This window comes from Antedon mediterranea, chromosome 8 (genome assembly GCF_964355755.1).
Source record: "Antedon mediterranea chromosome 8, ecAntMedi1.1, whole genome shotgun sequence".
Taxonomy (NCBI): Eukaryota; Metazoa; Echinodermata; class Crinoidea; order Comatulida; family Antedonidae; genus Antedon; species Antedon mediterranea.
Genome location: NC_092677.1, coordinates 11,835,031 through 11,861,213, shown reverse-complemented (window position 1 = coordinate 11,861,213; position 26,183 = coordinate 11,835,031). Strand labels below are relative to the sequence as shown.

The following is a 26,183-nucleotide window of genomic DNA, read 5'->3' as shown; positions in this document are numbered from 1 at the left end:
TTAGATTTATTATACATATATATTATATATATGTAAATACTTGTAATATTACAAGAAATATTGTCACAATTTATTTTTTATTTCTAGATCCAAGAGTGATTGTAGAAGAGCCAGGTGCATATGTGTCTATCTTAAGGTTTAAACGACTCCAGGAATTGGATCAAGCAATTTATGTCTGCAAGGCGAGTGGTTTAGAACGTCGACATAATTTAAAGGTTTATGGTAAGTAGAAGACATTTTGAGTGGATTTTTTTATAACAGCATCGATCATTTTGTGCTTATCTGTGTGAGCCACAGACATACCTATATATTTATGCTTCACTAAGTAACTCTACGAAATTTTCTCTGTACCATATTTTATTTTCAAAATTGGTGTGTTCTTGTTAGTCCCCAGTTGTGATGAACCATGTGAAAATGGAGGTGTTTGTGATGGTGGTGTCTGTAGATGTACTCCACTCTACCGTGGTCCTCAGTGTGAATTCCCATATGTTGGTAAGTTACATGATTTTATATCTACTCTCCATGTAGCAATAAAAGTTCAACTTAACTTTCAAGTCAAATGGATTATATGGGTTATTATAAATATATCTAATCTCATATATCTAATTTACACAGACAAGCAGTAACGGTAATAAATATATAGACTCTATGTTGTTCCTTATGACCATTTACACACAACGGATAGATACAGATTCTATGTGGGACAAGCTACATGTTTTTTCCGCTTACCATTACCTCTCTTCTGTGTAAATTGGCCTTACAACATTCAAGTCCGAATACCCAAGAATTCTTGCTAAAAGATTACATTTTTAAATCTGATTTTCATCATATATATTAATGAATATTTTCCACCAGTGGAGAAACCATTTGAATTGACTATCACTCCAAGTTCTTCAAAAGATCCAACACCTGGCAGCCGTTACAGTTTACTGTGCAAAGCAAGTGATGGTGCACGAGCACTTCCCATGTGGACTGATGCCAATGGCAAGGCTATTGAAAGCTCTGAAGGTACGTATACTATATTATATTATTATTATATACTCTCCAAATAACAGACACTTTTGGGCTGGCCTAATATGCCTGGTTTGCCAGAAATTCTGGTATTCCAAGTCTATTTTTAACGGCAAAAAAGAATTTTGGGAACTTTACGTTCATAAAAAAAGTCTGGTTTTGAGTCAGTTTTTTGGGAGAGTCATATTGTCTATCAATTTCAATTATTTTGAATAACTAACTACAATTGTAGAAATTTGTATTAACAGGTATTTGTTACATTTATTAGAATTTTCAGGATCTGGTGAAGGAGGGTCAGGATTAGAGCTTGGCTCAGGTGACATTGGTTCTGGACTTCTTGGTGGACTCCTGGAGAGGGTGTACACTGAGAAAGTCGCTGATGGTTCTGTACGTCTTGTGATTAATGACATACAAGTACGTGACGCTGGTTTGTTTAAGTGCACATCAGGAGACAAGAGCACACCACATGTGCTCAGAGTCAGTAAGTATCCGTTTCCTAGTTACATACTAAGTCGGGGATGGACCACAGAGGGTAATTCTTGGGGTGCACGCTTTCTTTCGTGGAGGTCTCCTGGAGAGGGTTTACACTGAGAAAGTCGCTGATGGTTCTGTGCGTAAATACTAAGTCAGGGGCAGATCACTGTGGGTAGTCCTTCGGGTGCACGCTTCCTCTTTTGACAGCTAAATATCTTTTTGACAGACTATAGATATTCCTATGTTTTTATTCAATTATACAAATGTTTACTGTCTGAAATCATTAAACATTTATTACAAATTCTGCATTGTTAATTTCAATTTACCTCACTATCTACAGAGGACAACTGCCGTGACCTATGTCAAAATGGAGCGTGTGTTAGTGGTATATGCCGTTGCTTACCACATTACATTGGCAAATACTGTGATGAAAAAGGTAGGAAACAGACTATTAATATTTTTACAGTTAAAATTGTAAAATGCATAATAGTCTATATTTTATATAATGTTACGAGTAATCAAGAAATTAACTCACGATATTGTATCATGTATTGTATTTAAAAAAAAATAGCATTAACACATACTATTTAATTATGTGCCAAAGTTGTTTTGTTTCTGCCACTAGCTTTCTGAATAAATTAAATTCTTCACAAATGGACTACAAGTCCATAAAACCACTGTGTTATATGTCATGATGATATCAATCATAAACCAGCCCATGATATAAATGTTTCTGTTTCAGTTGCTGGATGTGATGAGACTTCACCTTGTGAAAATGGAGGTACATGTCTTGGAAGTCAATGTTTGTGCACTGAACAGTATGAGGGTGACCTCTGCCAACATGACAGTAAGTAACAAGAATACTAATAAAGACGATACAGTATTTATTTAAAATTAATATTTACAAATAACTTTATGATCGCATCTAATCATGTAATATATTTCTTGCAGAGGACAATTTGCGAAATCTACGAATAGAGAAAGGAAGAGGCGATATACTAGAAGTTGGTAACACTGTAACATTCACATGCATTGCAAGTGGTCAAGATGGGATAATAAATCCACAATGGATTGATCCAAGTCAGAGGTCTATCTCCAATACAATTCCAGGTACAAAAAAGGAAAACTTTTTATTATATGTATGACGTAAGTTTGTGTAACATAACTTATAATTAAAATGTAAACTTTGTTTATACAGGTAGTCATTTTGTTATAACAAAATTGTCAGAGCAAGAGACAAAGCTAACAATAAATGGTTTGCAGACATCAGATGAAGGCTTCTATACATGTAAAGCAGGACCTATTACCCGCATAACAGTTGTTCAATGTAAGTAATGACCAAAGAAATACTACTATATTAGTGAATGAAATGAACACGCCTAAAAAGAACATGCTTGTAATGGAGCTATTAACATTCTTGTTCCCCCCGCCTCCCCCAATTACAAGGTTTAATCCTGACACAGTGCTATGGTTGTAACTAACCAATCTTTTTACTCTGCTCCCTAAGCCTCAGATGAGTATTTCAAAATCCAGGATCCTGACGTAGTGCTATGGTTGTAACAGACTCTTTCTACTTCACTCCCTCAAATCAAAAGAGACTTAGTTTATAAGCACAATAAATTATAGTTTATGCATCGGATGGATAAACTATGATTTCCTGTAAATGGCGAGTTTCTTACTTTTGTATACGTATAAAATAAAAAACCATACATATGTCATCATATTATATATCCATTTCTTGTTAATCCAATGAACCTATTGTAATATCTATAAATGTCTTTCCATCAGTGCTTGTATGTAGCCCATCATGTGTTAATGGTGGTAGATGTGTTGTTGGTGAATGCGAATGTCCAGAAGGTTATTTTGGAAACTTCTGTCAGAATCAAGGTACATATATTATAGGACAAAAAAATAACATGCCTGTAGTGTAGATTGATAATTTTCTTGGTATAGACTAATGTTTTCTAATTAATATTCTTTTATATTACTATAATCACTCATTGAATGGAAATCTGCTGACTGTTGTCAGAATGAAGGTACATCTTATATCTTATATTATACAACATGTCTGTAAGGTATTACTCTTTTAGAGATTACAGTTCAACTAATATTTTCTAATTCCTACCCTTAACGTTATCATTCCTTTAATTATATATTAACTTTATTAATTAACATCATTAATGACTTATCCTTCTCTTCCCTCGTTCTTTCCTTGCTTGCTTCCTTCTTCACCTTTTTAGTTATTCATTGTCAACCAGGCTGTAAAAATGGTGGAACTTGTTTTAATGGGTATTGTGAATGTACACTAGGATATCATGGTGTATTCTGTGAAGTGGAAGGTAACAATAATGTATTATGCATACTAATGCTCAGTTCTCAAAAAGATTATGCCATAAATGATTTTTTTTAAAAAGGTCAAAACTTGTATTCAACAAAGGTAGTCATATTTGGTGTCTATCAGAGAGCATTTAAATTAAACAACATAGTAAAATATGAAATCTATGTTATTTTTTATGACCATTTACACAAAACGTAGAGTAGACTGGAAACTCGCTCAGGATAGATACGGATTCTACGTGGGACAAGAACGCAGATTTCCGGTTATGGTTACCACTTGTCTGTGTAAATTTAGTGTTTATGGTTACGTTTAAATTAGAAAGAACAAGATTATTATTATATTACGTTGAATTTGTTTTACAGATGTGAATCCCTTATCAATGACCATTGAACCACAACAAGGCAACATCATTTACAGTGGTGAGACCATCTCATATGTATGTGAGATGACAGGTGGGGACAGCAACAATGGCATCAACATTTTATGGCGTGGACCAGATGGACAAAGACTTTCTTCAAGCAGTCCAGGTTAGCAATGAGATTGTTTTTTTAGTCTAATCAAGAGACTTTGTGATGATTTTGATACATAATAGTCAGATTTGTTGGCTCTATTTACCATAAAGGTCTGTCTACATTATCAAACTATACAAAAAAGTTTGATGTGCTCAAATATGGCAGTGATATGCCGAAAAATGGTAGTGAAATGACATCATCATTTCTGTATATGAGCATCACATTTTCACAAAAAGTTTGATAATGTAGACAGAGCTTGAGAGAAACAAATGAATTTTAAAGATTATCCTAAGTAAATGAACACCACTTTTATGTGAAATTCATCCATATCTATTGGTCTTAGTGAAATAGTTTTTAAGGGAAATATCAGACATAATACGACCACAGTTCTTCTGTAATGCAATTTTAAAATATTTAGCTTTCTGAAAAAAATGGTAATGTGGTACATAAATATTGACAATTTATTCATTGGCCATAGGTACAGATCATGTGTATGTTGAAGCCATGGCCCCAACCGTCAGTCGCCTTGTGATACAGGATGTAATCAAGGGTGACTCTGGAGTGTACACTTGTGAGAGTGGCAACCTCAACAGCACCTTGGTGGTATCATTACAAGGTAAGTACACACATCTTACTAACTTAGTCCGGGTTTCGGCTGCCACAGCAGAACATCTGAAATAATTACAAACTTCACAATCTTATAAACAAATTATAATTTCATTATTCACAAACATTCAACAATATACTGAAATTAACAATTGAAATGTTATCAAACCAGGTGAACATTTACAATCTTATCTCCCTTATGTCAAGTTTGATCATTACCTTTGTCAAATTTAGACCGTCCTTGTGATGTCACATGCACCAATGGAGGTACTTGCGAAGATGGAACATGCATATGTACTGATGACTATTCTGGAATGTTCTGTCAGAAATATAGTAAGTTTATTTAAGTTTTTTAACTGATATCCTATCCTATATATGGAACAACTTACCGCTCAATCTAAAAGCAATAACCATTATAAATTCATTTAAAACAAAATACACTTATTTCAAACTATTTAGATCATTAGTAATTCACAATTGCCTTACGACTGTTTTTTTTTTCTTTTTTGTGCCTTTTTGTTTAATTTTATTTGTCAATTTGACAGAAAGAATTTGAAAGAAAGAAGTGTTTTTTGTTCTCTCACTTAGATTAAATAATTAAATATATTACTTATCTGGAGGACCAAACTTAAAGCATTGGCTTAATGCGTCCTCACAAAATTTATTATAAATTTATGTTTCTGTTCATATTGTATTGTATTGTGTGAAACAATAAACTTGAACTTGAACTACCAGACAACCGACATACAATAAGTCCAGAATGGATATTCATGTGTTCCATTTATATGCATCTTAAATGGAGGTAACAATTGTTTCTATTCTCAAATCACATCAATAAACACATTTCTTTCTTTTCAGCTGTTGGTAGTACGTTTATCACTGTAACTCCAAATGTCACAAAGAATCCTAGTGGTGGAGATGATTTGGTTGTTGTTTGCCAGACACGTGGAAGGGGTGCACCAAAAAGGCCTAGTTGGAGATATCCAAATGGGAATAACGTTTTTGCTCTCAAAAGAGGTATTGATGTATTTTCAAAACAATGATATTTCTGTTTGTAATCAATCTGACCAAGGCAATCTAACAGGATGCTGAGCTCCGGAGATCAAAGCAATGACACGATCACTTCCATGCCCCTTAACATGCATGCCGCGGGGAATATGTTTATAGTACAGTACATGTTGGTATTTGTTGCAGCCAGACATAAGATCAAAGGACTGTTATGAGTTCCTATCTTGGCAAAGCGAGCTCAGTGGCCTTGATCTGAATACATTAAATATAATGTAATCTAAATATATCTTATGTATTAAAATTATGGCATGTAACATATAAGTATGAGAGGTGGCTTACCCCTGACATTCATTGTTATATTATTACATTATAATACATTAAACAAATGTATGAGAATGAATGAATACCCTTTTTCTTACTATACCAACATTATAATAATATGCATATTTTATTTTCTAGCTGGGAGCAACAACCGTATTTACATTGTGAGAACCAATGCTGTATCAACTCGACTCGTAATGAATGGAGTAACGCAAGAAGATGCTGGAATGTACCGATGTTTTGCAAAAGAATTGAGTACAGTCTTTACATTAGATGTAGCAGGTACATTTATACATCTTTATTAAGCCTAGTTCAGTATCAAGTTTTAATATTTAAAGATATACTGTACCCTGAAAAAAAAACCATTTGTTTAATGTCTGTGTTAAATATTGCATTTTAGTGGCTCATAATAGTTATTCACTATGACCAAAAATAAAAGAAATAAATAGAGGAAAAAAAAATATTTACCTGAACAAATAGTCAAATTGTCTGGAAGTAAATGGTTTTTGGTTGAATTTAACTGTTTATTTTGTCTTTTTTTAGTAAAAACAATATTTCTTTTTTCTAGAGAAGTGTTTAAAACTATTCAAAGTATTTTTTTATTAATCTACATTTTTCATGTTTTTGGAGGACTATACATATTCTATACTTTTAATAATAGCCTGAATATTTGATTGTTAAAAATCATTACATTTCACAGAACTGCAGTGTGCCAAGCCTTGCCAAAATGCTGGACAGTGTGTCAATGGTGTTTGTGATTGTCAACCAGGCTATAGTGGCCTAGAATGTGAAATCGAAGGTAAATTACGTTTGCCATAGTATTGTCATTAATTATAAAATTTATTAAATGAATATATGATATTTTTTTATTATAATATATATTATTTCTTTTATAATTTGTATATTTTTGGTTTAAAAAAAAACAACATTATAATAATAACATTTAAGCCTTAACAACAACAATTGATACAGTATATGTTCATATCAATACATTTGTTATTATTGTTTCTGATATCAATTTTAATATTCTACAGCTAACAGACGCAAAAGAAGTGCAGGTACTTATTGTATGCAAATCTCTTGTGCCCTTATTTGCATACTGCCTGTTTGCATATTCACAATTTTATTTGTTGAATGAACTTATTTCTTTTAATCTATGTGATTGAAACTTATTCTAATTTTTTCAAGTATATTGTTATTATTTTTTCTGGAATGCATTTAAACAAAAATTGAATTAGGCTAGTGGCCCTTAAATAATGACCCTTAGATGCATTTTAACGGAATGCATTTATTGTGAATGCAATCTTTTTATCTTAACTAAATGTCTGTCTACACTATCAAACTTTATGTGACAACAAATGTGATTTTCCTATATATGGACATGCATGCATGTATTATACTGTACATTATCTTATGGTTCTGGTCAGAATATTGCACTTGATAAGTTTGAAAATCAAATTCTTATTCTCATCCGGGAAGCTATAGACTGAACATATTTTGAAAATATTAGTGAAGCAGTTCAGGTTTTCGTATAACTAACTCAGTGGCATAATGCAAAGGCCCCTGTTTTAGCACTCCCAAGGGGCCCTCCAACGCTGGGTAGTGGCATTGGACTGTTTATGCTCTGGGGCCTCTGGGTTTAGGCAGTGAGCGCTCCTAGTCGTTACGCCACTGGACCAACTCATAAGGATCCCTTGTTTTTTTTTGCCTTAACAGTTGAAGTTAATTGTTTAAGTAACAGTGATTATAGCATAACAACCTAGTGTAAAAAAGGATAGCACTATCCTAGTTGGAGTTCTGACAATGAGTTATTGATTACTACACCCAATTAAATTACTACACCTAATAAAATTACTACACTGCTCCGTTTATAACTATAGATTGTCCAATTTCATGTATGAATGGCGGATACTGCCATGACGATGCATGCATATGTCCCTCTGGATTTGCCGGACCTTCATGTGAGAGCATATTACCAATGGGTGTTTTGATAAAATCAGTTGAAGATCTCAAAGTGGGCAAGTATATGGAGTGGTCATGCATAGCTAATGAGACTCTGTCGAGTCAACCTCCACGTTGGATTGCACCAGATGGCCAACCAATATATGCATCAGGTAATTTACATTAAGAGAAAGAAACGGCCCTGCAAAAATAAATGTCTTTATGGAAAAAATGCAAAATCTTTGTGCCTATGTATTGTATCCAGTCGGGCCTAATCTTGCTTTCAGTATTTGTCTTGTTTTTTAAAACTTGAGGTTGAAAAAATGTTATACTGCTTTTTGAGATAAACAAATTCGCACAGCTTAATATAAAACAAATGTTTAATGGTTTGACTACATTTAGTAGTTTTAACTTGATTTAAATTATATTCAGGATCTGAACGTGTACGTGTGGAAGTTAGATCATCGAGTGTTAGTAATTTGGTTATCAATGAAGTTCAACTAAGTGACGATGGCTTTTACCAGTGCATATCAGGCAATGTACAAGCAACACTTAAAGTAGACCTTAAAGGTATGTTGATCATATCATTTATTTTACCTTCGTGTTAAGGATTAGTATATTACAGTAGAATGTATAACTAAATTTTACCCTGATAAGTTTGTGTAAAGGTTCATAAATATTTCACCACGAAATCTGCAAGTATGCAACTTCAAATTGTGTAATTATGAAGTAACAATAAAACACTGCAATAACTACATAGCTTGGGTTGTTTATATATAGTCATATTAAAATTGTCATTGATTTTACAGTAGCAGAGTGTGATTGCTTCAATGGAGGTCATTGTGAGAATGGAGAATGTACTTGTCCTCCAGGCTTTGGTGGTTCTAGATGCCAAGTATCTGGTGAGTTTTTTTTTTTTTTTTATTTAACCATCAGTATCTACAGTACAATCACATGCTAGATGTAAGAAACATTTGTAATTGGACAGTTAGAGCTTTTCACTGAGTAGTTTTTTTCAAACTGTTTGTGCATTTCAGAGTGTCGCTTGCCTTGTGAGAATGGAGGGCGCTGTGTAAATTCCATCTGTCGCTGCCGAGCTGGATATGTTGGCATCTCATGTCAAAGAAGAGGTTAGGAAGTCTTTATTAAATTCATCTTGCTCAGAATAAATATTTGATAGTAGTGACAGAATGTGGTCTAATTATTAAAACCATGTATGTTTTTTTTAGTTGTTGATTGTCCTGAAACCTGTCAAAATGGAGGAACCTGTAGCTTTGGCCGATGTTACTGTCCAACTGGATTTTTTGGAGAATTCTGTGAATTGATTGGTAAACTCCATTTAATTGTTATCATATTAATCATCATTATTAATATCTGTACTACTACTATTTGTAAACTGTAATGTTGGTATTATATATATATTTTTATCTATTTCAAAGCCAGAGGTAAACTTTATTACAATCAGAACCATTAGGTTACCCCTTTGCTGTATGTAAACTAAATTTAATCTTATGTAAACTGATTCAATCTTATATAAACTGATTCAATCTTATGTAAACTGATTCAATCTTATGTAAACTGATTCAATCTTATATAAACTCTTTCAATCTTTTGTAAACTGATTCAATCTTATGTAAACTGATTCAATCTTATGTAAACTGATTCAATCTTATGTAAACTGATTCAATCTTATGTAAACTGATTCAATCTTATGTAAACTGATTCAATCTTATGTAAACTGATTCAATCTTATGTAAACTGATTCAATCTTCTGTAAACTGATTCAATCTTTTTCAAAGACGGTGTTTGTGAACCAAGCTGTGAAAATGGAGGAACATGTTTTAATGGAATGTGCATTTGCTCACCTACACATGAGGGTTCTTATTGTCAGAAGAAAGGTAATCCATTTATTTACTTATTTATGCAAAGGCAAGTTACTAAATATGTGAGTATCAGTAGCTGGATTCCAATGGAGATACAAGTAGAACTAGAGGGTACTCCGAGAGTACAAACCTCCGCCTACTGTAAAATTCCTCTACATAAAATGCCCCCTGAATATTTTTTTTTAACATTTTTTTTTATTAGTTCTAAGTGTAAATATGTTAACTGCACACTACAAAGTTGTGGATGACAGTGTGGTGTAATGGTTATGTATCCAGCCTCTCACAGTTGAGGTCGCTGGTTCAAGCCCCACTGAGGGTTTTTTTTTTTTTAATAATTTTTTTATTTTTTATTTTTTTTTTTTTTGGTGGACCTTGATCTTTGACCCTGACCCTTCAAAATGTAACCACAATTATATGATGTGTCATTGATCATTGTGGCTAAGTTTGGTGAGAATCGGATCAAAACTGTGGTCTCTAGACAGTAAAATAGTTTTTTGTTAGTTGTGACCTTGACCTATGACCTTTCCCCCTCAAATTCGAACTCGTCCGAGCTTTTTGGGCATAGATCATTGTGTCCAAATTTGGTTAGAATCGGATAAAAACTGTGGCCTCCAGGCTGTTCACAGACACACACACAAACACACAAACACACACACAAACACACACACAAACATACAGGGGTGAAAACATAACCTCCTTGGCGGAGGTAATAATTGAGATTATAAAGCAGACAAGCGCTGCCTGAATGGACTGGAATAAAAAGAAATATATTTTAGTGCCAACCCTTTGTGAATTCATGTTAAAGATAAAGTGATTTTCAACTGTACAACTCTCAGGTGAAAAGAGTTATCTATTACTAAATAAATTAATATTTTTCTCCCTTTTCATTTAGTTGAGACTACTGCTGCTCTTGTAATCTTTCCGGATGACCAGCATGTCCTAATGGAAGGAGTAAATACATTGATCAACTGTGAATCAGTCGGCCCAGATGCACCAATCGATCCTTACTGGATAGGACCTAATGGTCGCCTACCTACTAGAGTCACCGGTAAGGTGTATTCATTTTAAATTCAAGCTTGTTTAAATTCTGAATGATTGTCGTTTAGTGGCGGTAGAATATATAATTACAGTAAACCCAATCCCTACTAAGGAGACACCTTTGCGACGCAATAAACTGTCTCCTGAATATTATAGAGTTTGGACGTGGTGTTCAAACAAAAAGTACCCCTTATAGGTGTTCCCTCCAAATAGAGGTATCTTCAAAGAACGGTTGTAACTCTGTGTACATATCTGAAGATACACAGACTTTAGGAATGTATTTTGTATATTCTTACACTTTAATTTGTTTAAAGCCGATGAAGATGATCGTGTATACTTGGAACAACTAACAGACTTTGAAACAAACCTTGTCATAAATGGATTTAGCCAAGGAGATGTTGGCACTTACACCTGTGTTGCTGGACCACTAACCAAGACCATACGCATTGTTTCTCTAGGTGAGTACACAGTAGTTGAAAAACACTGTCAACTAATACAACATGAGCTAATCATAGATTGCCACTGATGAAATCAACTTCTGGTTCCCCAACATCCATTACTGCTACTCACATTTTGTTGGAATGTTTAAATAGGGAGCTTTCCATTTATGACAACATTGATGTGTCGTTGGTCATTGCTTGGACCAAGGCAATCTAACAACAGGACACTGAGCTCACCTTGACAAGATAGGAACTCATAACATTCCTTTGATCTTATGTCGGACTGCGACATTTATCAACACTACTGTACTATGTACATATTCTGTGCATCGAAGAACGTGGAACTGATTGTGTCACAGCCACAGATACACCCTTTGATCGTTGAAGCTCAGCATCCTGTTAGATTGCCAGTGAGGAAGCATGCCCATGTGCCCAATGAATTGACATGACCTAACGCTGGATTGGACATTGTCATAAATAGAATGCTCCTGTTATTTAAGAATTTAGGCAGATAGTTATTGTAGACTGGCCCCAATTGCTATTGCCAAAAATAGCCAGCTTTAAATATTTAGTACCTCATCTAATAGTTTTAGATTACTTGATTATTATAACTGCTTTTATATTTTTGCATGTCATTGTCAATGTATGTACATATTTGTGAAGTAAAATTAGTCAGCAGATCTAGTACAATTTTGTAATAATTCTTTAGCTATAGTTTTACTGCATGTATTTGTTTTATTACATTTGCGCTTGCTGTTTCAATCACAATCTTAGGCCTACTCTGTACTAAGGAGTGTACTAATCATGGTGTATGTGAAAATGGAGCTTGTACCTGCCCTCCAGGATATTATGGTGAACTTTGTGAGCTTGCAGGTAAAGTAGACAGCATAGTTATAGGTTGTTTGTTTCCTTACTGATGTAGGTACATATGCGCACCCTGAGATAAAAGCCACCTCTCAGTACAAGCCCACATTGGGGTAGATATAATACTCTAGAGATACTGGGGTATTGAAGCTCACTCAAAGAATAATTCTATGCAAAGTGGTTTCAAATAGTATATGTGCGTCAGTATGGTAACATTTTGTTGAAAGAAGTTATTTATTTATATAGATAGTGCTTATAGAAATTACCACAGCTTTTGTTTGGCTATTGAGATTCATAATGTAACTGTTAATTAATTTTAGAAATATGATATACATTACACTCTATGTCAATGTTCTTCATTGCTCGAACTGACCACATTTACCTTCTTAAAGTCTAGCAATAATATCTTATATATAGAACAGTGATAGTTAAGAGTGCAAGTAAGAGTTTGTCCTATCAACTATTGTGTAAATATAGCAACATCATTATTTCTTAACTTTTTATAGAGGATGACATATGTAATCCATACTGTGAGAATGGAGCAACATGTCAACAAGGCATCTGTCTGTGTCCATTTGGTTACACTGGACTTGCATGTGAACATGGTGAGTACATTCAATAACACTATCATCACCATCTTTTACAATTTTCATTTCAACACCATCTTGTCATCACCATTATTATCATTTTTTTCATTATCAATTTATCAATAATAATATAATAATGAACAATCAACATTCTTTAAGTCGACATTATCACCATATTTTACAGTGATATTTTGTCATTATTATTACCACTCAATTGTGATCATAATCATCATCTTGGAATATAAACCTTTCTTTTTTCATCATTAATCCTGCCCTTTTTCTGTATATGATGATACTGGAGATATTGAATCATTCTTTGATTGTTTTGTATACTTTTAGAACTATGTAGTCCAGCATGTGAGAACAATAGCAAGTGTATAGATGGAGTGTGCACCTGTCCACCAGGATTCAATGGTCAATATTGTGATGAAGGTACTTCATCTTTTTCTGGCCCTTATTTTATTCAGATTGCCAAATACGAAAGTCTCATGGAAGGCAATCGACACATGATGATTGTAAACTAGTCTTAATGTCTAGAGTTATTTTAATCCTTAAATACGAGACTGGATTTGAACTCTTTAATCCCATCATATCTACCATCCTACAGTCTGCCAGTATCATCCTTTTTTATGTTCTGTTAAAATTAGTTTTAACCAATATCATTAAACTGTCATTTTTTGTATTTGTGGCAGATATCAATGAATGCTTAATAAACTCTGAGATCTGTCCTGGTGACTGTGTCAACACAATAGGCAGCTTCCACTGCGGCTGTACAGATGGTTATGAACAAGGACCTGGCAATGAGTGTACAGGTGACTAGTTATTGAAAATATGTCAGTTATCACCATGACCATCTATCTTCTTTGGACCCTGTGGTCCAAAAGGTTGAAGTAGACTCTTTTCCAGCTCCCTCTATTTCTGACAACCATTTGGCTTTGTTCCAAGATTTCCTACCAAATTCTTTTCTTTCCTTCTCTAAGTAGTTCTAGGATGACTGACTTTCCTTCGCCCATTAGGTATTACAGTACCATGTAAGATGGAATGTTATTATTATTATTTACAATATTACAGATAAAGATGAATGTGCTGGTGAGCATGGCTGTGATCAGGTGTGTGTCAATACTATTGGATCCTATACATGTTACTGTAGACCAGGATATCTCATGCAACTCAGAGATAAGACATGTGTACCTCAAGGTATGAGCACCTTTTATCATTTTATTTTCATAAATAAATTTGATCATACACTTTGTAAGTTATATAATCATAATCAATGTATATGTACATTCAAAGGTTGTCTGTATGAAGGAAGACTTTACAGGCATGATGCAGTCTGGGAGATGGACTCATGTACATCCTGCCATTGTAGTTTGGGTAAAACAATTTGTGAACAAAAACCATGCCAACAAAACTTAGGTAAGTTAAATCTTAGTTTGGTCATGGAAATGGAAAGTATGTAATAATAGATAACTTTCATTTACCATCGTACATTCATCATCATTCAACAGTGGCTGAGATATTAGTTTCAGTACACCAAGATAATTACCCAAGGTTAACCTCCTACACTACAGATGTTTACACTGGACCAGTTTCATGTCTGAAACTATGGTAGAGAAAAGCATATGACTTGTGCCGCTTTGTGGCTATGGGTTTTCACGCACCTGCCTATGCTTAGCCACTTGACTCATTAATGTTGTTATTCCAGAATGTCATCAGAATGGTTACACTTACCAGCATGGTGATACATGGTCACCTGATATAGACTCTTGCTCATTGTGCACTTGTAACAGCAGCGTAATACGCTGTGATCGTCAAGTTTGTCCAGAACCAACATGTTCTAACCCTGTGACTGGACGCTGTTGTCCAGAATGTAATGGTAAGATAGACCTTCAAACTTAAGAATTACAAACATGTTTTTGTGTGAAATAAATCCATCATAATCTGACATTAGACGGAATGTTGTGCACTGGGTGTTCTAGCAAAAATAGTGTCATTGACCACTTTTAATTAGGGGAACAAACTATAGAGTTTGGAATTGTGGGTTTTACCAACTTCTAGGTGGAAAAGTACAAATATTTTGTTTGTTTTTAAAGATTGTCTTTATACTGGAATTTTGATACCAAATAAGTCTATATTTTCACCACCTGACGATGTATGTAGGGAATGTTCTTGCATGGTAAGTTCATTTCAGTTTATTTTACCACAAAATCAAGTCAAATATAATTTTTACCTGATATTATTTAATATTTTTTGTTAACAGGATGGCAATGTAGAGTGCTCAGAAGTAATCTGTCCAAATGTTACATGTAGCAAACCAACAGAAGGCAAATGCTGCCTTACATGTGATGGTATGTATATTCTAATGTTTTTATTGTTGTATTCGATAACTATGGATTATGCAAATTCGGATTGATTGTGGCCCTCACTTCTTTAAAAACACCTCACATAAGTGAAATTTAGAGAGGTTAATTACACTTGCATTCATAATATTATGTGTGAAGAAGAGGAGTTACTATATATTCCAAAGTAAGCTTATATAAAATGTAGAATTATGACAGGCTTGTGTAAGTGTAAATGCAATGATTAGTTTCCATCCAATGCATTACACAATACTGTACTTGTTTTTAATATTCCGTTAAAAAGGTAATAATGGTACACTTAAAATTGCTGGTATATGGAATGCAGTTATGCTGGTTTTTTTTATTTTGTTTATTTTTCTTTGGTTTCCACAAATGCATTGAGCACTTTGGTAGATATGTGTGCTTAACAAATCTTTATTCGTTCTATTGGTTACATGTTTTATTGTTTCATTTTTAGACAACTGTTTCATCGATGGTATTGAATATAAGGATGGAGAGGTGTTTGATCCTGTAGATAGAAACTGCTCAGTCTGTACATGCAATGTATGTTGATTTATTTATCAGCATTTTTCAAATAAATATAAAAATAAAATACAAATACAAAAAGTATGATAATGAAATGGGATACAAAATAATCATAATGCTTTAAACATATAACCCTAAAAAAATGTATTTATGTAAATATTTCTGTAAAAGCAGGTTTTCTTTCACTCAGCTCATACCTGATAGGAGACTGCTTTGTAGAGTTAGTGGTGGTCTATTTGGTTTATAATTGAAAATAATGGTTTTTTCTTTAATATTTGTGTATCATAATAAATAAAAACACCAAATTGCTTAGTATAAATAAAAAATGTAAAGCATAAAGAATACTGTAGTACATACATTTTACACACAATTATATTTTAACAATTAATCTTACTTTAAATTGATAGGAGGGAGTTGTACGATGCCGTAGACGTACATGCCCAGCACTAACATGTGAAAATGGACGTCAAGTACATTTACCCGGTCAGTGCTGTCCAACTTGTACAGATGTATTGCCTGGATGTTTGGATACTGAGGGCAGACTTCGAAGATTTGGAGCAATGTGGTCAGATGACCCATGCACAACTTGTACCTGTATGGTGAGTGTTTATTTATTTCTAAAGCTCTGTCTACATTATCAAACTTTATGTGACAAAAAAATAAAATTATTGTGATGTGCCCATATATGGACATAATGCTGTCATATCACTACCATATTTGGGCATATCACTACCATATTTGGGCACATCACTGCCATATTTGGGCACATCACACACCATTTACAGGATGGATAAACTATATCATGCTTATGATGTAAGTCTCATTGGCATTGGATGGAGTGTAGGAACAGTTGTGTGTTTCATCCCTGGCATTTGGTCACCTGGACCTTAGGGTTAGAAGGCAAGCATGTTGACCACCAAGCTACACCTCCACTTTGATATTTGTGGCTTTCAATGGGAGCTGCAGGGATCTTTAATTTATTTGTATTCAATAATTGTCTTACAACTCCTTTCTTTCAGAATGACACCAGTATTCAGTGTAACAAGCAACAGTGTGATATTTCCTGCGATAATCCTGTACAAATAGAAGGCGAATGCTGCCCTGTCTGTAATGGTATGTTCCATATACATTTTATAATATTATAATTAACTAATTAATAACAGCCATATAAAAGAAAAATTATAGGATTGCATATACTACGCATCAGCAGATCACTTACCAGGAATTCATCATGGACTACTGCAGCCAAATTTTGGTTACAATTCAGATGCAGTTTTTCCTAAAAAATGTGCTAGGGTCATGATAACGTGTATTGCGAATCAAAAAGTAATAGGACTGTAACTTGGTGGTTAACATGCTTGCCTTCCAATCCAAATGTCCAGGGTTCAATCCTGACTAGTGCTAGATTTGTAAACTAATTGTGTTCTGTTATAAAAATGATATTATAGTGTAATACTGTAACTGTAAATTTGATTCTAGATGTATATATTGGTTTGATCACTTTATTATTTGCTTTTTATGAAGGTTGTTTGTACTTTGGAAGAGGCTATCACACAGGTGACCAATTCCGATCTGTGTATGAGCATTGTGACCAGTGTATCTGCTTAGATGGAGATTCTGTGTGCGAACCAATCAGTTGCAATACCATTTGTTCCCATCCTTATCAACCAAAGGGCGAATGCTGCCCTATATGCCATGATTGTCTGTACAAAGGAGAGGTTATAGAAGATGGTTCAATATTTAACCCCACATTGGATGCTTGTAGGACGTGTAGTTGTAATGTAAGTTTCACTCCTCAATTTAGTCCACATTTTTGTTAATAAATTAACAATATAAAGTATGCAATTTTACCCCTTCAAACTGGCAGTTTTTACTATTATCTAATTCTGATTGATTTTCTACAGAAAGGAACAGTCACATGCTTGGAAAGAGAACGGTGTCCAGTATTGAATTGTCAAGTCACAACGACAATACCAGGTGAATGCTGCCCTCGTTGTGCAGGTAAGTCTCCAGTTTATTTGTTCTTGAATGTAATCCAATCTGTGCAAGAAAACTTAACTTTAATATGCCTTTACTAGCCATGAGCCTGCTTGAGATATTTGGGTGAACATTTCTACCTTGTTTCCATTTTGTAGAATCAGAATGTTTACTAGAAGATGGCACAGAAGTGACAGCTGGAGAGTCCTGGACAACACCTGAAGACTCCTGCATTGAATGCACCTGCCTGGTATGTGTATTTTCTATGTTACTGTATACCATGGTGGATCTAGTTTAGTATTCCTTCATAAATTATACATATATCGCCATAAGTGAAGTTTGTAGTGGCCATTATCATATTAATTCCTTCTCTCCTCTTGGAGAATACCTAGTTCTTCTCTCCTCCATACTTCCCCTGTTTTTTGCTGCAGTCCACATGTCCTATACCCTAGCTTGTTCCACAGTTCTCCAGCCACACCATTCCTTTGTTATTCCTATAAATATTTTTGTAACATACTTGAAACATCATCTTATTTTACATAGGATACAATAATCAGCTGCTTACCAATCCCATGTCCACAACCAGTTTGTTCCAATGGTGTAAAGGTCGAAGGTCAATGCTGTCTTGACTGCACTATGTGCATGTTTGAAAATATGATGTATGACAACAATGAGGCTTTTACCCCACAATCAGATCCATGCGCAGAGTGTGTTTGTCAGGTAAGTATAACCAAAGTACTTAAGACAAACTAAATGTTAAGAATTAACACTTTTGAATGACTATAATACCATTAAACAACATTTTGAACTATAAAACTTTAAAATATATTCACAATCATACTTTTTTATTATCTAGGATGGCAATGTTGAATGCAGTGTGCAGACATGCCCTGAAATTAGCTGCTCGGTAACTGTTCAACTTCCAGGAAAATGCTGCCACCAATGTCCAATATGTACAGATACTGGAGGAAATGAATACACGCATGGACAAACATGGGCAAAGACTGATGATCCGTGTACAACATGCATTTGTGTCGTAAGTTTATAGTTTTTCTTTATACGGCTTCAACTATGCTACAACTAGTAACACTATCTGCCTTTGTGAGACAGTATGCTCGCTAATGTTATACAAGTACATTATAAGTAGGTGTTTCATCTGGTATTTTATTTTGTTATTACTAGGATGGAGAAACAATTTGTAAACAGCAGCAATGTCCATTCCAGTGTGGAAATGCTTTACCGGAAGATGGTCAATGCTGTCCAGTATGTGATGGTGAGTGGAAACCAATTTGATAATGTTAGGGAACAAAAGTTGAGATACACATAATATTGATCTTTTATGCAAGTTGACACAACTTATGAAAGAAGCTATAACATATGACATGGGTTGGAGAAATAATCTTATTCCAACAGATTTCCTCATCTTCATCATTTATGAATTTATTAATTTCCAATATAGCACTGTTTAAAGTTTGTATATGCTCCTTTCTGTAGGCTGTGAACATGATGGTGTTGTTTATCAAGAGGGTGTGGTGTTTAAGCCTAACAACACAGACTGTATGGAATGTTTGTGTCAGGATGGTGCCATGGAGTGCCTTCCTATCGTGTGCCCAGCCATAGCCTGTTCACCAGAGGAAGTGATCGTAGAGAGAGCATCTTGTTGTCCAATGTGTCCAGGTAAGTACAGAATGGCTTTTACATTCTATAATTTAAATCAAACATATATTTTCTATTTTTTAAAGACTTTATCTTTGTGCATTTTAAAATTATAACTGAATTTAAATTCCATTTTTAGGAACACAGGTGTTAGGGACATTCGACTGTGAAGATAATGGATTGTTTTACCAGAATGGACAAACATTTGAACAAGATATGTGTACAACTTGTACATGCGTTGTAAGTACAGTCGACTCCCTAAATAACGGACTGTCTGAAACCAGAAACTCTCCCAATACCATACTTTTTTTTTTTGGTCAGCCCAAAAGTGTTGGGTATTGGGAGAGTTGACTGTATATCACAATATGTTGCAATAGGTGAATACAGACATACACATTTGTTATCAGGCTGCTATTGACTAACTTCAGTTGACTTTGTGTGACAGACACCAGTAATTTATGTACTTTATATATATTCATATACACAAGATGCTTTAGACAAAAAGTTAGGGGGTGGATTTGAAAATGCAATAAATAGTGTTTATATTTTATTTACAGAGAGGTAGTTTGAGATGCGAAGCAAAAGAATGCCAAGAACTCGATTGTCCAGTAGAACACCAGATTACCTTGCCTGACCAGTGCTGTCCAAGCTGTGATATGGCAAGTTGTATATTTGAGAATAAAGTGCTAAGAGATCAGGAATATGTAAAACCTATTGCTGATGTGTGTACAACCTGTGTCTGTAATGTAAGTGTATTTTATCATGGGTATAAACCATGGAGGAAAAAATAAAAGTAGATCTCTAAAAAAAATCCTCTAATAAACTATATTGACAATGTTATTAAGAGTTAAGTATTCCCCCACCCCCATTGTAGACAGAATGAGCACTATTTAGTGGCAACATTGTCATTCAATGAACTTACTGTGACCTCCTTTCACTCATATATTATACTCTGTACACATATGTTTGTTTTAAGGCATTTAAATGAATCCAATAGGGACACTTAGGAGACACAAGTTATTATTATCTAGTCTGTTGTGCTTTGTATGAATAAAGTACATTATATATATATATATGAATCTTTGATAAAGCACTCTACAATATTAACCTACTTTACCTACTAATCTATGATGTTGTTCTTTTGCAGGAAGGAAACATAACATGCTCCAGAACCCAGTGCACCATTCCAGGTTGTGATGAGGAAGAACAATACACACTAGAAGGAGAATGTTGCTCTAGATGCCTTGGTAAAAACCTCTCTTGCTGACACACAAAAATGGTTTACTAGAAACCTCCTATGATTGCCACACTATAAAATGATCCCTACTCAAGCTCTGTCTACACTATCAAAATTCATGTGACAAAAAAATGTCTGCCAATATATGGATAATTTCATCACTACCATATTTGGGCACATTGTACTTTTTTTGTCAAACTAATTAGTGTAGACAGAGTTTCAAATAGTGTTCTTAGCATGCATGTGCATTTATTTACACAACTTTTTTATAATCATCATCTCATTATATAATAATAATTGTAATATTTTAAATTTATTTTAGATGGAACATGTTCACATGCAAATAGGTTTTATGCTCCTGATGCAGTCTGGAAGACGGGGTGTGAACAATGTGTCTGCATGGATGGTGCTGTTAACTGTAAGCTGTTACCGTGTCCAGTAACAGCTTGTTCAACTGTAAGTTAAATAATTCGTCTAAAAACCCCACCTTACTAATCTCCTCTTCTTTTGACTAATGGTTTATCAGTTGGCTAACATAATCCTTTGAGTAACAGCCAGTAGATTAGTATGTTGGATGAGGCTATAAGTATGGTGAAGTGCCTGTGCATTCAATTTATAGTTGTCTGTAGGCACTTTCTATTTTGCACCTACAGTAGTTATCTGTGCGGATAGAAAATAATAAATCACATGCCTGATTGATCATGCCATTGAGACTGTCCATGACAGTAGTTATTTTAAAATAGTAAAAAGGAAAGTAAATGGAGAACATCTGTATATATATATATATATATATATATATATATATATATAAACACATCAGGCAATGAACATTAATTCTAAACCGCCCGGTGATATACTGAAATTTAATTAATTAATTTGAAACGATAAAGATGAGGAAATCTGTGAGAATGAGAAAAAGTCGCCCCAACCGAGACTCGAACTCGGACCGCCTGCTTGATATGCAGATGTCCTAACCATTAGACCACTGGGGCTTTTATGGTATTGTTCAAACTCGATTGGATAGCGACTCTTTAACATTCTCGGCGTGGTACGGTGGAACAGCACTAGTCCTCAGTTGTACGCACGCGCACCAGAGATCAAATTGATACGCCCTCATTTTTCAGTATTTTTGTTCACGAGGCGGGATCTCCGAAGAGATACTTTTATATATATAAACACATCAGGCAATGAACATTAATTCTAAACCGCCCGGTGATGTACTGAAATTTAATTAATTAATTTGAAACGATAAAGATGAGGAAATCTGTGAGAATGAGAAAAAGTCGCCCCAACCGAGACTCGAACTCGGACCGCCTGCTTGATATGCAGATGTCCTAACAATTAGACCACTGGGGCTTTCATGGTATTGTTCAAACTCGATTGGATAGCGACTCTTTAACATTCTCGGCGTGGTACGGTGGAACAGCACTAGTCCTCAGTTGTACGCACGCGCACCAGAGATCAAATTGATACGCCCTCATCTTTCAGTATTTTTATTCACGAGGCGGGATCTCCGAAGAGATACTTTTATGTAGATAAACACATCAGGCAATGAACATTAATTCTAAACCTCCCGGTGATATACTGAAATTTAATTAATTAATTTGAAACGATAAAGATGAGGAAATCTGTGAGAATGAGAAAAAGTCGCCCCAACCGAGACTCGAACTCGGACCGCCTGCTTGATATGCAGATGTCCTAACCATTAGACCACTGGGGCTTTCATGGTATTGTTCAAACTCGATTGGATAGCGACTCTTTAACATTCTCGGCGTGGTACGGTGGAACAGCACTAGTCCTCAGTTGTACGCACGCGTACCAGAGATCAAATTGATACGCCCTCATCTTTCAGTATTTTTATTCACGAGGCGGGATCTCCGAAGAGATATTTTTATATATATAAACACATCAGGCAATGAACATTAATTCTAAACCGCCCGGTGATGTACTGAAATTTAATTAATTAATTTGAAACGATAAAAGTGTAACTTACTAAGTGAAGGAATTTGGATAAAGTAAAGTTATCCAAAGTACCCTCCATAATTACAGCAAAATCAGATAAAAATTGGTACAAACAGTAGAAAATATATAATCCAAAGGCAAATTACTGAAAGAAATGACAATGCTGTGGGTATCAGTGGCTGGATCTCAATGGAGATACAAAATGACAATGCTGTGGGTATCAGTGGCTGGATCTCAATGGAGATACAAAATGACAATGCTGTGGGTATCAGTGGCTGGATCTCAATGGAGATACAAAATGACAATGCTGTGGGTATCAGTGGCTGGATCTCAATGGAGATACAAAATGACAATGCTGTGGGTATCAGTGGCTGGATCTCAATGGAGATACAAAAAAAGTGAAAAGCTAAATCAAAACGATAAAGTATATATATATATATATATATATGTTTCCCATTTTTATGCTAAAACTGTGTTAAGTAATGCTTTAAATTCCTTAATTTGTGATATATGATACACTGTATAGCATGAGTAGTCTGTAGTTTATAATAAATTATAATAATTTTTGTTTTTTTCTTAAGGATGAGGAGCTCATGTTACCAGAGGATGGATGCTGTCATCAATGTGCACCAAGTAAGTCTACACACCTTAATGATAATTCATTCATTTTAACACTCAATGGTTAGTGGCGTAGCATAGAGACCATAAGCTGGAGGCCTCAGGCGATTTTAGCATTTTTCGACATATTTTAATGCCAGGACATGACATATTTTTCCTCTAGGCACTGCTCAGGGGCTCCATAAGCTCAGGGGCTCCATAAGCTCAGGGGCTCCTGGGTTTAGCATGTAAGCGCTCATATCCGTAACACCACTGTCAATGGTCTCATTTAAATCGTGTGGTTTTTTATAATACTTTTATTTTATTCAGAAATGGCAACTTGCACTGTGTTTGGTGACCCTCATTACAGAACATTTGATGGCCAATTCCTTACCTTCCAAGGCCCATGCACATATACCCTCGCCAAAGACTGTGTAGATAATACTTTTGAGGTGATTGTGCATGGTAAAGTATCATCATCAGTATCAAGAACTCAACTAGTCTCCTTCCAGTTGTTTAATAAGACTGTTGATTTACTGCCTGACATGGAAGTACACCTGGATAAGAGTCTAATAACTCTGCCATATGTTGAGGAACCATATTTCAGTATTCAAAAATTAGGTGAGTGTGAATTATAAAGTGGAAACTAATTCAGTGATGCGATGCTTAGTGTACTGTGTCAGTGTCCTTCAGTATCATTATCTTTATCATCATAATTAGCATTTATTGTCAGAATTGTTATCCTAATCTTGTCTGTCACCACTACATTACATCATTACTATTTGTAGGTTTATTGGTGGTTGTACACTCTAGCCTGGGCATCACTCTTTCATGGGATGGCCGTCACATGGCAGAGGTATCAGTTGACATGTCATGGAAAGATCAACTCTGTGGATTATGTGGAAATTACAACAATGATCCTAGTGATGATTTTAGGTAGGTTCTTACACATATATATCACTCTGCCTTGGTATTCATGTTGATGCTAAAGCTCTGTCTACACCAAAGTTAATGTGACGAAAATGTGATATGCCCATATATGGACATGATGATGTCATATCACAACCATATTTTGGCATATCACAGTGTAGACACAGCTTAAGTTTGGTATTCATGTTGATGCTAAGCATGATTTAAAGGTTCAATCTGTACCAACATGGGGGAATGTATAATTATAAATTCTTATTCTTACCACAGGAGTGTGAATGGAAATTTGACAGAAACAGAATCTACTTTCAAGAACATGTTCATTGTTGGAGAGTCCCCCGAGTGCTTGATTCGGGAAGATCACAAGTTGGAGTCATGCGCCAAAGCAACAGGACACGTCGAGATGAAAGCTCGTACAGAGTGTAGTGTTCTCAAGGTAATATATGTTAACACATGGTTAATTGAATTGCTAACTTGCTAAACTAATTTTCTATCTTTGTTTATAAATGATAGTGTTAACGTTGGAGCAAGAGCAGTTTTAAAACTGTTCAGGCCCATGCCTATTGCTTGCTCCTGGCAAGGTTGTACTTGATGACATGCCAAATAAATATTATTATTATTATTATTATATCAAAAAAGTCCTTATTTTACCTACAGTTAATATTTGTAGCCCCTCCTTTGTTTTAATACACTTATAATTATTTTCACAGGGTGAAATATTTAAACCAGCACACGCAATAATTGATCCAGATCCGTATTTCAATGCCTGTTTAAATGATATGTGTGCCTGTCCAACACAAGAAATGTGCTTGTGTGATATTTTAGAAGTCTATGCCCATGAAGCACATAGAAAGGGTGTTGTATTAAACTGGAGATCAACAGATCTGTGTAGTAAGTCATTTTAAAATATCAAACTTTTAAGCTTGGTTCCCACCAGCGATGCACCGTAACGCAACCTAACTCAACGTAAGAAAATGCGCTTCCAATAATTGTGTTTTCCCCCGCCTGCGTGAAATCAAACCTGCGATGTTTGCAGCACTATTGCGTCGTCGGTTCCCAATTGTGATTACGCAATACAGTACTTTGCGTTGCTTTATAGCGCTTTGTAAATACACTTTGTTTTTGCATCTTCTTATCTATTCAATTGACATGTTATTGTTATGTAATCATTTATCCCAAAGTCATGGGTTCAAATCCCATCAGATGTCACTCCCATACTTAATGTTTGATACTATGTTTATGTAGAGCGTCTTGGTTTATGTTTGTCTAAAGCTTTGTCTACACTATCAAACTAGTTTGAAAAAAAAAAAAGTGTGATGTGTCAAAATATGGTAGTGATATGCCCAAATATGGCAGGGACATCATCATGTCCATATATGAGCACATCACATTTTGTTTGATAGTGTAGACAGAGCTTTAAAAGATTTCTCTTTTTGAGAAGGAGAGGAAATGAATTATGAATTACGTAAGCCTATAGTTATCCTTGCCATTTGCTTAAATATAATAGGCCCTACAAATGAATGATGTTCATATACTAAGATCATCAACATATGCAATTTGTATGTACTCTGTGTGTTTGTTATAGTTTGTGTGGTGATTTCTTTTTAATTGATTATTTTATTAATTAATAATTTGTTTGTATTTATAGCAATATCTTGTCCTGAGGGTATGCATTACGATGAGTGTGCTTCTCCTTGTCAATCAACTTGTGAAAATCAAAATATTGCCGATAGCTGTATACATAAAAAATGTGTTCCAGGATGTGTTTGTTCAGCTGGAATGTTACTTCATAACTCCACATGTATTAATAAATATGATTGTCCTGTTATATAAATATTAATAATATTTCCGAAACAATAATATTAATTTCCCCTTAAACTGTAAAAATGATTTTTAACATAACAAGTCAGTGTGTAGGC

At 34.7% G+C, this 26,183-nt stretch overlaps 1 protein-coding gene across 4 annotated transcripts in view; it reads left to right on the top strand.

Moving 5' to 3' along the window:
- LOC140057771 (uncharacterized) overlaps window positions 1–26,104 on the top strand; it is a 28,383-nt gene extending 2,279 nt beyond the window's left edge. The window contains exons 7-60 of one of the 4 annotated variants that reach the window (XM_072103497.1): window positions 88–222; window positions 388–492; window positions 856–1,008; window positions 1,280–1,492; window positions 1,826–1,921; window positions 2,228–2,332; window positions 2,437–2,595; window positions 2,684–2,812; window positions 3,274–3,372; window positions 3,726–3,824; window positions 4,186–4,350; window positions 4,814–4,951; window positions 5,176–5,274; window positions 5,800–5,958; window positions 6,409–6,552; window positions 6,971–7,069; window positions 7,305–7,328; window positions 8,151–8,384; window positions 8,644–8,781; window positions 9,021–9,113; window positions 9,249–9,341; window positions 9,441–9,539; window positions 10,011–10,109; window positions 10,987–11,142; window positions 11,447–11,590; window positions 12,347–12,445; window positions 12,943–13,041; window positions 13,363–13,455; window positions 13,716–13,835; window positions 14,095–14,220; window positions 14,317–14,439; window positions 14,729–14,899; window positions 15,117–15,199; window positions 15,284–15,371; window positions 15,841–15,926; window positions 16,316–16,507; window positions 16,928–17,021; window positions 17,433–17,689; window positions 17,813–17,909; window positions 18,044–18,135; window positions 18,429–18,605; window positions 18,742–18,921; window positions 19,068–19,158; window positions 19,380–19,562; window positions 19,681–19,781; window positions 20,099–20,287; window positions 20,689–20,788; window positions 21,101–21,234; window positions 23,322–23,373; window positions 23,668–23,958; window positions 24,126–24,273; window positions 24,535–24,700; window positions 24,975–25,155; window positions 25,913–26,104. In XM_072103497.1, the coding sequence (XP_071959598.1) occupies window positions 88–222; window positions 388–492; window positions 856–1,008; window positions 1,280–1,492; window positions 1,826–1,921; window positions 2,228–2,332; window positions 2,437–2,595; window positions 2,684–2,812; window positions 3,274–3,372; window positions 3,726–3,824; window positions 4,186–4,350; window positions 4,814–4,951; window positions 5,176–5,274; window positions 5,800–5,958; window positions 6,409–6,552; window positions 6,971–7,069; window positions 7,305–7,328; window positions 8,151–8,384; window positions 8,644–8,781; window positions 9,021–9,113; window positions 9,249–9,341; window positions 9,441–9,539; window positions 10,011–10,109; window positions 10,987–11,142; window positions 11,447–11,590; window positions 12,347–12,445; window positions 12,943–13,041; window positions 13,363–13,455; window positions 13,716–13,835; window positions 14,095–14,220; window positions 14,317–14,439; window positions 14,729–14,899; window positions 15,117–15,199; window positions 15,284–15,371; window positions 15,841–15,926; window positions 16,316–16,507; window positions 16,928–17,021; window positions 17,433–17,689; window positions 17,813–17,909; window positions 18,044–18,135; window positions 18,429–18,605; window positions 18,742–18,921; window positions 19,068–19,158; window positions 19,380–19,562; window positions 19,681–19,781; window positions 20,099–20,287; window positions 20,689–20,788; window positions 21,101–21,234; window positions 23,322–23,373; window positions 23,668–23,958; window positions 24,126–24,273; window positions 24,535–24,700; window positions 24,975–25,155; window positions 25,913–26,097 (7,175 nt within the window). In that variant the 3' untranslated portion in view covers window positions 26,098–26,104. The remainder of the gene's footprint in view (window positions 1–87; window positions 223–387; window positions 493–855; window positions 1,009–1,279; window positions 1,493–1,825; window positions 1,922–2,227; window positions 2,333–2,436; window positions 2,596–2,683; window positions 2,813–3,273; window positions 3,373–3,725; window positions 3,825–4,185; window positions 4,351–4,813; window positions 4,952–5,175; window positions 5,275–5,799; window positions 5,959–6,408; window positions 6,553–6,970; window positions 7,070–7,304; window positions 7,329–8,150; window positions 8,385–8,643; window positions 8,782–9,020; window positions 9,114–9,248; window positions 9,342–9,440; window positions 9,540–10,010; window positions 10,110–10,986; window positions 11,143–11,446; window positions 11,591–12,346; window positions 12,446–12,942; window positions 13,042–13,362; window positions 13,456–13,715; window positions 13,836–14,094; window positions 14,221–14,316; window positions 14,440–14,728; window positions 14,900–15,116; window positions 15,200–15,283; window positions 15,372–15,840; window positions 15,927–16,315; window positions 16,508–16,927; window positions 17,022–17,432; window positions 17,690–17,812; window positions 17,910–18,043; window positions 18,136–18,428; window positions 18,606–18,741; window positions 18,922–19,067; window positions 19,159–19,379; window positions 19,563–19,680; window positions 19,782–20,098; window positions 20,288–20,688; window positions 20,789–21,100; window positions 21,235–23,321; window positions 23,374–23,667; window positions 23,959–24,125; window positions 24,274–24,534; window positions 24,701–24,974; window positions 25,156–25,912) is intronic. The other 3 variants (XM_072103498.1, XM_072103500.1, XM_072103499.1) reach the window with 3 other exon arrangements.
- The last annotated feature ends 79 nt before the right edge of the window (window positions 26,105–26,183 follow it).